The sequence below is a fragment of the Lepus europaeus genome, chromosome 11, assembly GCF_033115175.1.
Source record: "Lepus europaeus isolate LE1 chromosome 11, mLepTim1.pri, whole genome shotgun sequence".
Classification (NCBI taxonomy): domain Eukaryota; kingdom Metazoa; phylum Chordata; class Mammalia; order Lagomorpha; family Leporidae; genus Lepus; species Lepus europaeus.
In genome coordinates, this window is record NC_084837.1 from 4339245 (window position 1) to 4351425 (window position 12181).

At 45.0% G+C, this 12181-nt stretch overlaps 1 protein-coding gene across 4 annotated transcripts in view; it reads left to right on the forward strand.

Moving 5' to 3' along the window:
* Positions 1 to 12181, forward strand: part of MCTP2 (multiple C2 and transmembrane domain containing 2) — a 179245-nt gene that overhangs the window by 37807 nt on the left and 129257 nt on the right. For all 4 annotated transcript variants that reach the window (XM_062204541.1, XM_062204542.1, XM_062204543.1 and 1 more), the window contains exons 4-7: positions 4493 to 4635; positions 5438 to 5514; positions 6016 to 6127; positions 9738 to 9773. In XM_062204541.1, the coding sequence (XP_062060525.1) occupies positions 4493 to 4635; positions 5438 to 5514; positions 6016 to 6127; positions 9738 to 9773 (368 nt within the window). The remainder of the gene's footprint in view (positions 1 to 4492; positions 4636 to 5437; positions 5515 to 6015; positions 6128 to 9737; positions 9774 to 12181) is intronic.

The window sequence follows — 12181 nt, forward strand, 5'->3', positions numbered from 1 at the left end:
AAGATGGTTGGTGGCTTGATTTCTGTAAGGAAGAGCTCACTCAAATCCGTGCCAAAAACAATCACAATGGCCGGTGCCGCGGCTCACTAGGCTAATCCTCTGCCTGTGGCGCCGGCACTCTGGGTTCTAGTCCCAGTTGGGGCGCTCAATTCTGTCCCGGTTGCTCCTTTTCCAGGCCAGCTCTCTGCTGTGGCCCGGGAAGGCAGTGGAGGATGGCCCAAGTGCTTGGGCCCTGCACCCCATGGGAGACCAGGAAGAAGCACCTGGCTCCCGGCTTCAGGTAGGCGCAGCGCCGGCTGTAGCGGCCATTTAGGGGGTGAACCAATGGAAGGAAGACCTTTCTCTCTGTCTCTCTCTCACTGTCCACTCTGTCAAAAAAAAAAAAAATCACAAACCCACTGGAAACTGACCAAGTGATGTGAACCAACAGTTTACTGACAGAAATACAGATGTAGGCCACCAAAATATAAAAGATGCTCAACTTTGCTGAAAGCACTAAAGATGGAGAAAAATGTAGGCAGCAGTGTTCTGAGCCTTCCACTGGCTTAGGATAAAAGGAAGGTTTGTAATATCCAAGGTTTGTGAACGTGTGAAGAAGCAAGTCCAAGATAGGTGCTTTCGTGGGAGCATAAACCCAAGAAACTTTGGAAACCAATTTGCCGCTGTGTGTCAGAAACAGAGGTTCACATTCCTTTATCCAGCACTCCCAGGGTCCAAAGTTCTCTCTGCATCCCTGGTGGGCTCACTGGATGCCCTGCAGTACTGCCCCTGCCAGGAAGAGAGTGGAAGGGATACGGGGCCATTATTGGCTAATGGCATGACTTCATGCAACACGATGGAATTTCACTTCACTAATTTTGTATGAAGTAAGCCTATATTGGTGGTGCGAGCAGAGATCCCTGGTGCCTTACTTGTGAAACTGTAGAGTTCCTGAAAATGATCCTTGCTTTTTTCCCTATAAGACACCTGAGAAGCTGTTAATGCGAGTACACCAAATGGGAATCGGGGAAAAGTGAGAGTAGAGACTTTGTTCTTCGTTTCAAACCTCTCAGAGTTGTGTGCAGATGTTTACGTTTGTTAAAAAACTAAAAGGAGACTAGGAAATAAAACACCTGTGATTCTTACAGAATACTAATTAACCTCCTTATTTTAGGGAATCTTCAGTTTCTGACTCAACCCAGCCTATTTATTCCTCGTTCTGTTTTTCTCCCCTAATTTCTAGATGCATTGGAATGCTGCCTGGCACCAGCCCGCTGTAAGCATGCGGAGACTCCTCCCCCACTGCCTCCTGTGGGAGTGGCCTCCTGGCTGCTCTGCGTGCTTGGGCCCAGCCACATGCCAGCTCCTTTCTCCTGTGTTTCAGCCCCCACTGAGACCCCTGCTGGAACAGGTCTCCTGCACATGGCCCTTCCTAGTTTAGTTCCATGTGGACACCTGTCTCTCGGACTCTGTGCTACATTCCTGGGCTGTGTGCTGGCCATTAGCTGCAGAAGAGCAGGGGTGGGTTGGGCGCACCTTGGTAACACAGAGCCAGGCTCAGAGGAGGAAGCATTGTGGTGTACTCCTGTGTCTGACAGGTGCAGCACCGAGAGAGACCTGGCCATCTGTGGCTTGAGTGGGCCTGACCAGAGCTGAGGAATGTCACTCCTCATTCTTCGGGGTGGGAATTGGTGGTGCACTTTTATAGGACCAGGGACCAGTGTTGGTTTCTCTCAGCAAATGCAGTCACCTCTCAGGTGTCGGGGTCCTTGCCTCTAAGACCCCAGCACACAGCGAAGTCCACTGATGCTCAAGTGCCTTCTAAAAGCATGGCGTGTGCGCGTGAGAGAGAAGTCTTCCATCTGCTGGTTCACTCCTCAAATGCCCACAACAGCTGGAACTGGGCCAGGAGCTTTTTCCAGGTTTCCCATGCAGGTGCAGGGGCCCAAAGATTTGGACCATCTTCTGCTTTCCCAGGCAATAGCAGAGAGCTGGATGGGAAGAGGTGCAGCCGGGATTCGGGCCGGTGCCCGTAAGGGATGCCGGTACTGCAGGCTGTGTCTTTACCCTCTACGTCACAGCGTTGGCCCCTAGCCTGTGTATTCTAAACCACCCGTAGACGACTTGCTGTACCTGAAACAGTGGAGATGCTGTGTGCTGCACTGTTGAGGGAATAGCCACAGGCGCGGGTCTGTATCTAATACACACGCGATTTTTTTCTCCTGGGTGTTTTCCACTTGCGGTTGGTGCAGTCCACGGACATGGAGGCTGGGATAGAGGGCGGTAGAGTTCTTAGAGGGGAGCAGGACAGTCAGGCCACTGAGGTGACAGATCTGGGTTTCCGCAGCCCCATCAGGGCCCACGTGGCTGAAGCGGCTGGGGCGGAGGCCCCCAGTTTCCTTCTGCTCCTGGAGCGCGGCTACCACAAGAGCCTCATTGTGTGTGGAGCTGCCAGGGCCGCAGGTCAGAGTCCACGCATTCAGGTGTCATCTCGTCATCTGTGTAATCTGGGGGTCGCATTCCTGGGCAGAGACCCCCTTTCAGATCCTGCCTGGTTGAGACCTCCCTTCGCTCACCGTGAGACACCGGGGTCTCAGAAGGCCACCATGCGCCCCGGTCGCCTCCAATGCCCCCTAACCCTTACCCTGGCACTGACTCGGCACCTCCTTCCTCGTTCAGCTTTGCAAGCTCCGGCCCCTTCGTCGATTAACTCCAGACATTAATATTTTCTTTCACACGACGGCTGCCATTCACCCATGAAACCGCTGAACATTATGTAGCTGTCAGGATGCCTGGGGATTACCCAGGGTTCTTTGCCTGTGAGAAAGTGACACCGGCAGGCCGAGTTTTGAGATGTTTATTTTGAGAGGACGCTGACAAGCATGAAGGCCTGATCCCAGAGTGGCAATTTCATTTAATTAAAGGCCTCTCTTTATTGTCATTTTCTTCCCCTTTATCTGCTTGTGGCTGTGAAAGGCTGACTCGCCCTAGGTGTGAGGAGCGCGATGGGGTGGGCGGGTGGCTGGGCTTCTGCTCCCGGGCTTGGAACCGATGCCTGACAGCCATGCTTAAAGGGATGAGAGCCGGGCCTCTGCCTTTGCGCTGCTGAAGTTGAGACGTGAGAGTTGAGCTTGCAGACGCTGAGGGTTTAGTCCATGTCGCTGTTTGAAGTTAGCACCCTTGCAACACGGGAAGGCGACTTAGCACAGTTGTCTTTCCTAGGATTAGGCGAGAATGCGTGCCGTCCTAGGCAGCAGGGATGGTGCTCCTCGCCCAAATGGTGGGAGAGTTTATTGCACCCGTTGTCACTGGTTTCTAGTACCAGAGCTAAATGCAGATGTAAAAAGGGGCTGGAAACAATAAACATTGATGTGAGTAATGGTGGCGTTAGTGACAGTAGACTGATTAACTTTTGATGTCATGTACTCAGACTAAACAGGTTTGACTTTAACCACAGAAATTCATTTTGAGAAATATTCCAGGGGCCTATCTGGGGCATTGTCCAAAAAAATTCAGGATTTATCTGTGAGCGAAACAGACCTGGTCTCTGGATATTGGTTCCCAGAGCTGTGGGATCCTAGCTCCCCAAGGTGTGTGTCTCTGTAGCGTTATCGGTGGAAATCCTTTTACCCCCAGGAGGAAGCTTTGTTCATTTGTGCTTATTTGTGCAGTGTTAACTGCGTATTGGTTTGCACATGTACCCGGCACTCTGTGATCCCACACGCACACGAGTGTGACACATGCATGTGACACAAGCACAGATGTGTGACACACATGCGACACACACATGCATATATGACACACACAGTACACCGTCCACCTCGCCTGTCTGTGGGCCTCTCTTCCTCAGCCCTCGGCTGCACTGGGGGCCTCGTGCCTGCAGGCCCATCACTCATTCCTTCTCCCCAGGGGGAGCCTGAAGGGTCGCTGAGGCCAGCCGAGGGCCTGGCTGATGGGGAGTTCAGCTGCCCCGTGCAGACAATGCCCTCCGCTTTGGTGCAGGCGTGGGGAGGCAGCGAAGGACGGGAGCTGTGCCGACTCCATCCCGATCCTGCCCCAGCCCATCCCACCCTTTGAGGCAGTGATCCGCAGGGCTCGCTGATGGAGCAGGAGTCTTTGACTATTGAATCAGTCCCCGGGGCCGAGCATTGGAAAAGCGCTCCCTTCACTTCTCACCGGCTGGACACCGAGCCTGGGAGGAGTGGGTTTCTCCCCAGGACCCCTGACAGCACTCGCTGGACTTGTGGATTGGATCTCCTGTGTTTTTGTGTGGAGGCTTGGGATGACGTCCCCACAAAGAGGCCAGCAGAGCTCAAGGAGCCTATTTTTCTGCTACCACAAAGGCAGCAAAGGATCAGGCGTCCGCCCTAAATGGTTTCATTCTGCCTCTCCCCTCCACCTCCAGGCAGGGGTGGCATTTGTTGTGAGAGTGCTCGAGAGAGGGCGTGGGCTGCGGAGTGTGCACTTTTTCATGTGCTTTAAAATTCCATTTTGTTCTCTGTTTCTTTTAAAGGCACAAGTGATCCCTATGTGAAATTTAAGCTGAATGGGAAGACACTTTACAAAAGCAAAGTGGTGTATAAGAACTTGAACCCCATTTGGGATGAGATAGTTGTGTTACCAATCCAAAGCCTTGATCAGAAGCTACGTGTGAAGGTAATCTAAACGGCTCTGCTCCTTTGTTTACAATGTTTATCTCTCTGTGGCTTTCTGTGTTCTCTTACAACGGAACCTGCCACGGTTAATTGTTTTATTGACTATTTTCAAGGATAGGGTTAAAAGTATTAATATAGAAGGAATTCTGTATGCCACTTGTCAGAACTGTATGTTTTTTATCAGCTCAATGGGACGTGCTGTACAGAAATTCAGAGTGAAAAATAATGCGTCTGTGGGTTGTATTTAAACTTACCAGATGTGGAAGAATTATTACTGATAGCTGGACAGCAAGCAGTTCTGAAGCCGATCTCATTGGGAATAACTTTGTATTTAATAGCGCTCTCAGCTACTGTTGAAAGCATCGGTTGCTCCAACATCTGGGTTCAAACTGCATGAGTTGAGTGCAGAATAGGATCGCTATAGAATATTTAGCAAATTCCTGTTTAATTGGCAGGTCTGTTCACCGTGGAAAACACTAAATTTTAATGAGACCATTTAAACTACAGAGAGAGGTCTACTGTGCGTAACAATTTAATGCAGATAAAAACTGCCTTAAAATGTTTCTGCTGGTATTTTTTTTTATTTTAAAATGTTGGATTAATATGTAATAATTGTTTTGGCCATGGCAGGCAACATGGGCACGATTGCATAATTTTGCCCCTTGTGAGTCATGGTTGTGTTCCCCTTAGCTGTAACTGTGACATTGTAAGATCTGAGAGTGATTTCAGAGCTCTCGGCCTATTACCTGTGGATGACTGATGAACTTGGTGACTTACATGCCGCTGGCCTCTGCCCTCTGTAGGTGTATGATCGAGACTTGACCACATCTGATTTCATGGGCTCTGCATTTGTTATTCTCAGTGATCTTGAACTTAACAGGTACTGTATTTTTGCCTTTTAATTATTATTAATAATTTTAGAGGGAATTCCAATAATGTTAAATGGTGCTTGTTAGATGACTGAAATGAATCTGAATCAATGGAAAAGTGCTTTGAATTTTTATTGCTCTCAACATATTTTTTGGCTTTTCAAGTTTTATTTTTTTTAAATTTATTTTTAAAGATTTTTTTTGGCTTCTAGAAGTAAAATGTATTAGACGTTAAATCATTTATGGCGTGTTCTAAAATGTGAATTGGGCCTCCTACTTTCAATGGGTAAAATTCAGGTTCATTAACTTAAAACAAATACTTACATTTCACTTGGACAGTGAGAAGAAGATCTGACCAACTGTGGAAGTAAACCCTGAACATGGCTGACTGCCACTACATTTAATGTTCTTCAGCATTGAGTGTAACTCTTGCGCAGAAGTTCCTGAGGCATTATCAGAGTATACAGCACTATCAGTATGTGTGCAAATTGTTCATTCCTGTTTGTGTGTAGGACAACTGAACATATTTTAAAATTGGAAGATCCAAACAGTTTGGAAGATGACATGGGAGTGATCGTGCTCAGTTTAAATTTAGTAGTGAAACAAGGTGACTTCAAGAGACACGTGAGTGGGACCTTTTGCTTTTTAAATTCTTCGATGTGATATTCCTGTGATCTCTGGCCTAGCAGGAGACAGATTTCTTCTTAATTACTTTTGTTGGAAAAAATAATTTGACAGCAACTTCATGTGCCTTCCTGTGGTTAAATGCATTCTCTTTTGAAGCACTAAAAATCCTAAGGAATGACCTCCTTGGGCTGGAGCTATGACCAGTGTTGCTGGTGTTAAAGTTTACGTGCTGCTTATCGTTGGCTTATAATAAGTCATCTGAATGCCCTTCCACCAAGTGTCTAGGCTCTGTTTAGCGTTATTTTGGTCCTGGATGGCCTAGGCGTTATTCATTTCTGGAAAGCAGTCCCCAGATTTAATTATCGCATTGCATATTATTAGGGTGACCAAGTACATATTTGCAGTACTTCAGCTGCCTCTTTTTCTTTTGTACCTGTAGTTACCAATTTTCCACTGGTAGTGCTTTTGAGAAGATCAAAGACTTGATTTTCTCTGGCATAGCACATGGAAATTCTGAGTTGACACACGACCTGGTGAAGGTGTCTCTCACTTCGATTTTACCATCATGTGTTGGTGGCTGTTCTTGTGAGAAAATATGTACAGACAAACCCTATAAGAATTACGACAAGAACAAAAAGCATCTTTGAGTGTAGCTAACTTGAAAATTATTTTTAAAGCCAACTAAAAGACCTATTTGAAAAAGAATCAGATGTGTTACAACTTCGTGTGTGTGTAATCCTGTGTGCAAATCTGAGGTCTGTTTATCAGTCAGGGATGGTGTGGTGCCTTGTGCGCTGAGGCGTTGTGGTGCACGAGGACTTAGTCTTCGTTTGGACATCATTTATGCTTTCAGTTGTCATATTTTTCATGGTGAAAATTATGACTGATTTACTGATAAGCTCCCAGAGGATAGTTTACGGATGTGGGAAAATCACACAGTGACTTCCCAATTGCCAAAGGTCAGTAAGATGTCTTAAATTGCTCCTGAAAATAAACTTGTTTTTCATTCCTACCCCACATAAAAATGGTGGATTATCTTTGGCCGCCTCTTAGTTTTGACAGTGTTGCTACCACGACCCTGACTGGACTCAACCTCCATGGGCACCATAGGTGACCAGTTATTTGAACCGTATGCCAGTTAAAATAGTGAGCAGAGCAAGCAAGCGTCATCTGTCACATGATCATCTGCTTGCCAGCTGATGTGTTCCAGAAATTTCTTACATATCCAAGTGTATGTTTTGGAGTCGGGCGATTTCCCTAGCTGTGTATGGAAAGGCCTACCCTTGTGTGTTTTCCTGTGGTCTGTTGAATTATGTTTAGCCATCATATTAGCACTTAAAAAAGATTTAAATATTGCCAAAATTTGGCGTTTAAAAGAGATGCTTTTGTCCAATTCATTTCAAATGCAGCACAATTAGTGTGAGCTGCAGCCTCATTTGATTTTGTGAAACATCTCGAAGATCTTGTCCACATCCCAGAATCGCCAGCGTCCTCATCTTGTCTGGGCTGCTGCTCTTCTCAGACCCTGTGCACGCATCCCTGCACTCTGATTTTCTCTGCTGTGGTTTGTGGACACAGCTCTCGTGTATGATGTATTTACTACGTGTGTTTTTCATGGGGCTGTTATAACACAGAAAGCCCTGCCCATGCTCAGTGGTCCCGTCTGGGAGTTCCCTTTTTCTGCTTATGAACTCGATCAAAGTATCACTGACCAAGGAACAGTTCACTCTGGATCATATGTGTTTATCCAACTTGCACATATCATGGGTCCTTTGAGCATAATAGATATCATAAAGTTCTTTTTGTAGAGTTTGAGTTACTATTTAAAAGCATTTTTATATTGGGATTTTAAGTAGAAATATGAATGGAGAGCAATACACTGGGATAATTTGTGAATTTACATTGTATTTTAAACTGAGACATTTCAGTTTGGTTTCTGAGTTTTGCACCCACTTTTCTTTCCATCGCCATTGAGGGTGTCTTTGTGGCTGTAGAAGCAAGCTGACAAAACCTTGACAGGTGCAAAACATGGGTGAATGTATCCCCAAGAACAGGGACTTAAACGTGCCTGAGTGCGGTGTGGCTGGGAGTAAGACACGGGCTGGAAGGCTGAGAAGAGGCTGCCTCTTTCCCTGTCTTTGCAGAAATAACTAAGTACCCTTGACACTATGGGCTCTGTGGTCAGACGGCCTGGGTTTGAGTCCCAGCTTCCTGGTGGTCTGGTCAAATTCACAGAATTATTTAACCTCTCTCAGCTACGATTTCTTCGTCTGTGAAGTGGGGCTAAAAGGTGTGTCTGTTGTCCAGAGTTGTGGAGACTACGATTATTAGTATGGTGATTGGTATAGGGTAGAGCCCCTGAATGGGCGCTATTCTGTGGCACCAAAGTTAGTGAATAGCAGTAGTTTCCATTGTGTTCCGTTCTGTTGTGTTTATCTGTTATGATTGTTATAAAAGTCGAGTGAGTTATGTGGCAGGGTCCTAAATAACCCTGTGTACCCAGAAGATGGTAATTAATTGAGGCAGTTGGTTTGGATTAAAATAGTTGTTACCAGATTGTGAAAAAGAAAACAAAACACTGATTTTAAGATCCAGGTTGTAGTACCTGTCGCTCCGTCACGTGCAGAATGTAGAACTCAAGTTTTCAACAGGGTAAGTGTTATTTTTAAATCATTCTGTATCAGTATTTCTAACTGCTGGATAAAGGACTAAAATTGGATTTCCCTTTGGTACTGTTTATTTTCCAGTTTCTAATTTATTGGAAAAACATATTGGCAAAATGTATAGGTCATTTTCCTGAGTATATTTTTGTTCTTAAGCATAAGACTTAATGTTGTCTGCTCAATTAGGTTCATGATTAAGTTGTAATCTCCTGAATTTGTCCAAGTTTTAACAACCAGTTAGCTGGTCAGCCAGCCAGAGTGCTTGGCAAGACTGAACTGTTTGGTGACAGGAGAGAGAGAATTTCAACTGTGGCAAAATTCACCAACCTTAGAAGGATAAAGCAGAACAGGGCTTGGAGTCTGCTGCTGTCAGAGGTTTTCCCCTCAGTGCTGTTTTCTCAGGCTGAAGTTTTTTGCTCTTCAGAGTTTTTTTTTCCATTGCTCAGTGCTGCATTAACTATTTTTTCTAAGTTGGACAATGATTCATAGTTCCTCTGTGATTCTGAATTTGAGACTTAATTAGTAAGAGGGGAATTATTTTCGGGTTTGTAAAACTGGAAAGCTAAACATGAACTGGCATTGATCATGAATTTCATAAACATTTTCACATGTTAGCTGAATATTTCAAGTAGGAGAAACTTGTTTTTTCCATTTTTTAGAAGTAAAATTGTACTGTTTTTAAGATAATCTAAATTACTTCTGAGGGTTGAATGATACTCAGGTGGCACGCCTTTTCATGCTATGAGAAAATGATCTAATACCACTAATGCATTTCTTTGTTTACATTTTCTTGCTAAAATGTGCTTTTTGTGTAACTCAGAACTTGGGTATTGCCCCTCTAGGTGTACTCTGTGCTATCTAGCATGGTAGAATACACTATTAATGTTGCTGTTTTGCTTTGTTTCATTTTGCCACTTCCACCATTTGTTGGACACCATTCTCAGCAGTGGTCAAATCGGAAGCGGTTAAGTGCCAGCAAGGTATGTGTACTTTTTTAAAAAAATTATTTATCTGGTGGAATCTGTAGGAAATGCGAATGTAATAGTTGATACCACTAAACCTTTGCATACGGTGGATCCTTTTCTTCTTCCATTTCCAGTGGGAAGAGAAAAACTTTTCTTTAACATTTCCACTTAATAAGGGCATAGCCGGATGTTTGATTTTTCACCTATTTTTGTGGTTGACATTTTATATTTACAGGCCCTGTTAGAATGCAATCCTTAATTACGCTTGGATAATTGACCGTGTACTGTGTAAGGTTTTGTAGTTTGGAAAGTCATTTACCATTGGATGCAAACCGGGATTTGTGTTGTAGGAATACTGTAAGGAATGAGAAGAATAGGTGATGTGTGTTATGTCTCTGTTGTATCTTCTAAAAACACCACGTGTTACTTTTTTGGCAAGAGTTTCTTTAAAAATCTCTTCACAGACTACTGGTGATGGTTTTATGTTGTTAATATCTCTTTAGGTAATTAAACAATACTGCATAATTTAAAAAGTGAATACCAAATTAGGGTTGCATTCTTAATTTTATCAACTTACTAATTAGCAGATTGTGACTTAAGGGACCAACTATGAAAATTAGGTAAAAATAAGCCAAAAAAGTATTTACAACTGAATTTAGCAACTCTATCATGAGTTAGAGAGAAATAATCAACCATAAAAGGAATTCCTATTAAACAATACGGCATTTTAGTCTGTTTGTCCAGCTGAATTTCCGAAAGGCTGTGGTGAGGGGAGGTGTGTGTGTGTGTATGTGTGTGTGTGTGGAGGGAAGTGGCTGTGCTGACAGTTGCTGTGTGTGTGTGTTTGCACACTTGCCCATCTGCACACATACACACCACCTCTGATTTCTAACCTCATGGTACCTCAGATGCTTATTTTATTATGAAATCAGGCGTTTGAAATTGTAAGCACTTCCAGCAGAAACGTGTTGTGAGTTGTGAGGGGAGGGGTGTGTGTGTGTGTGTGAGAGAGAGTGAGTGTGTGAGAGAGAGAGAGAGAGAGAACATTTTAACTTGCAAGCAGCAGTCACTTGGGGAGAAAGCCACACTTTGCAAACGCAAAGGAGCTGAAGCTCTGGCTGAAATTCCTAACGTAGAAACCTGCCTTGGGCCCTGTGGAGAAGGCTCCCACAGGGTCCTTTGTTATCCGACCAGTTCAGTTGGCTCCCAAGACTCTAGTTCTTTTCTTTTTCAGAAATAAAATGAAGAGACGATAAATAACCAGGGCAGGCTGTCTGGGAAATCCTGCAGCGCCTGCCTTGCTGCTCTGCTGTCACTAGAGGGGAGAGGGAGATCGCTTCTCCAGGCCCGAGGCAGCCGGGCTGCTGCTCGCTGGAGGAAGCGTTTGTCACCACCCAAAGCTGTAAAGTTTCCCAGAATGCTCTGGTGAAGCCTGACAAAGCAGTATTTTCTCGTTTATTGATTCTGCCGCTGCACTAAAACACTGCTACTGTCCATCAATAACCATCTTTAGTTAGGGAGCGGCGGCCTGTGGAGGAGCTCGGGCAGTTTGCAGAGGAACATAAAGGCTAGAGAGAGAAATTGTGAGCTTGGGGAATATTGGAGCCGAGGGGGATGGGAGAGGTTATGGAAGAACGGCCGAAGGCACAGGGAGGGAGAGGAAAACGCTGCTGGCCGGGATGAAGACATCATCCTGTGGAAGGCAGAGAGGCGCGGGAGAGCAGTATTTATTTGTGTACTGCGGGGTTTGTTTGGCCTCTGGGCCCGGCTCGGCTGTTTGTGTCCTGTGATGGCAGTTTCTAGGATTTCGGGGCTCAGGGATGTAATAAATGTCCAACATAATATAATTGTTTGGTGGAATTGTACATGAAGCGAGTTCATTGACAGCTATGTGTGATGGTATCTGAGACCTGCCAGCTGTGTGTCGGTGAACGATGGCGATTCTCCCCTTTGTGGCTTCTGGGAGGCGGCAGTTTTAAGGAGAAATGTGGGAAGTTTCTAGTTTGGCTGATGAGAATGAGTCGCGAGGGAATTCTGTGGACTCCGATTCATACTCTGTACGAGCAGCCAAAATATCTTTACACTGTAAACTTCTGCTTTAGAATTTCATATTCTATTTGACTTTAGGGAATAGTTTGACCTAAATAAGGTTACTGGCCTATGAGGTGACAGTTTTTATTCATACTAGGGAATGTGTTCCGTGTAAAATATTGCTGGCTTTCCACCGCAAACTTGTTATAATAACTGTTTAGATAACAGCTTCTTAATCCACAACTTTGTAATTCTACATCCTGCTCTGATGCCTAAAGTGCACATTGTGGACTGTCTCCCAAACTGTTTTCTTACTATCTGCCCTGGATATCAGTGTAGTAAATACGCATTTCCTTTAGGGTTGGGATTAGATGTCATCCACAAGATTTAAA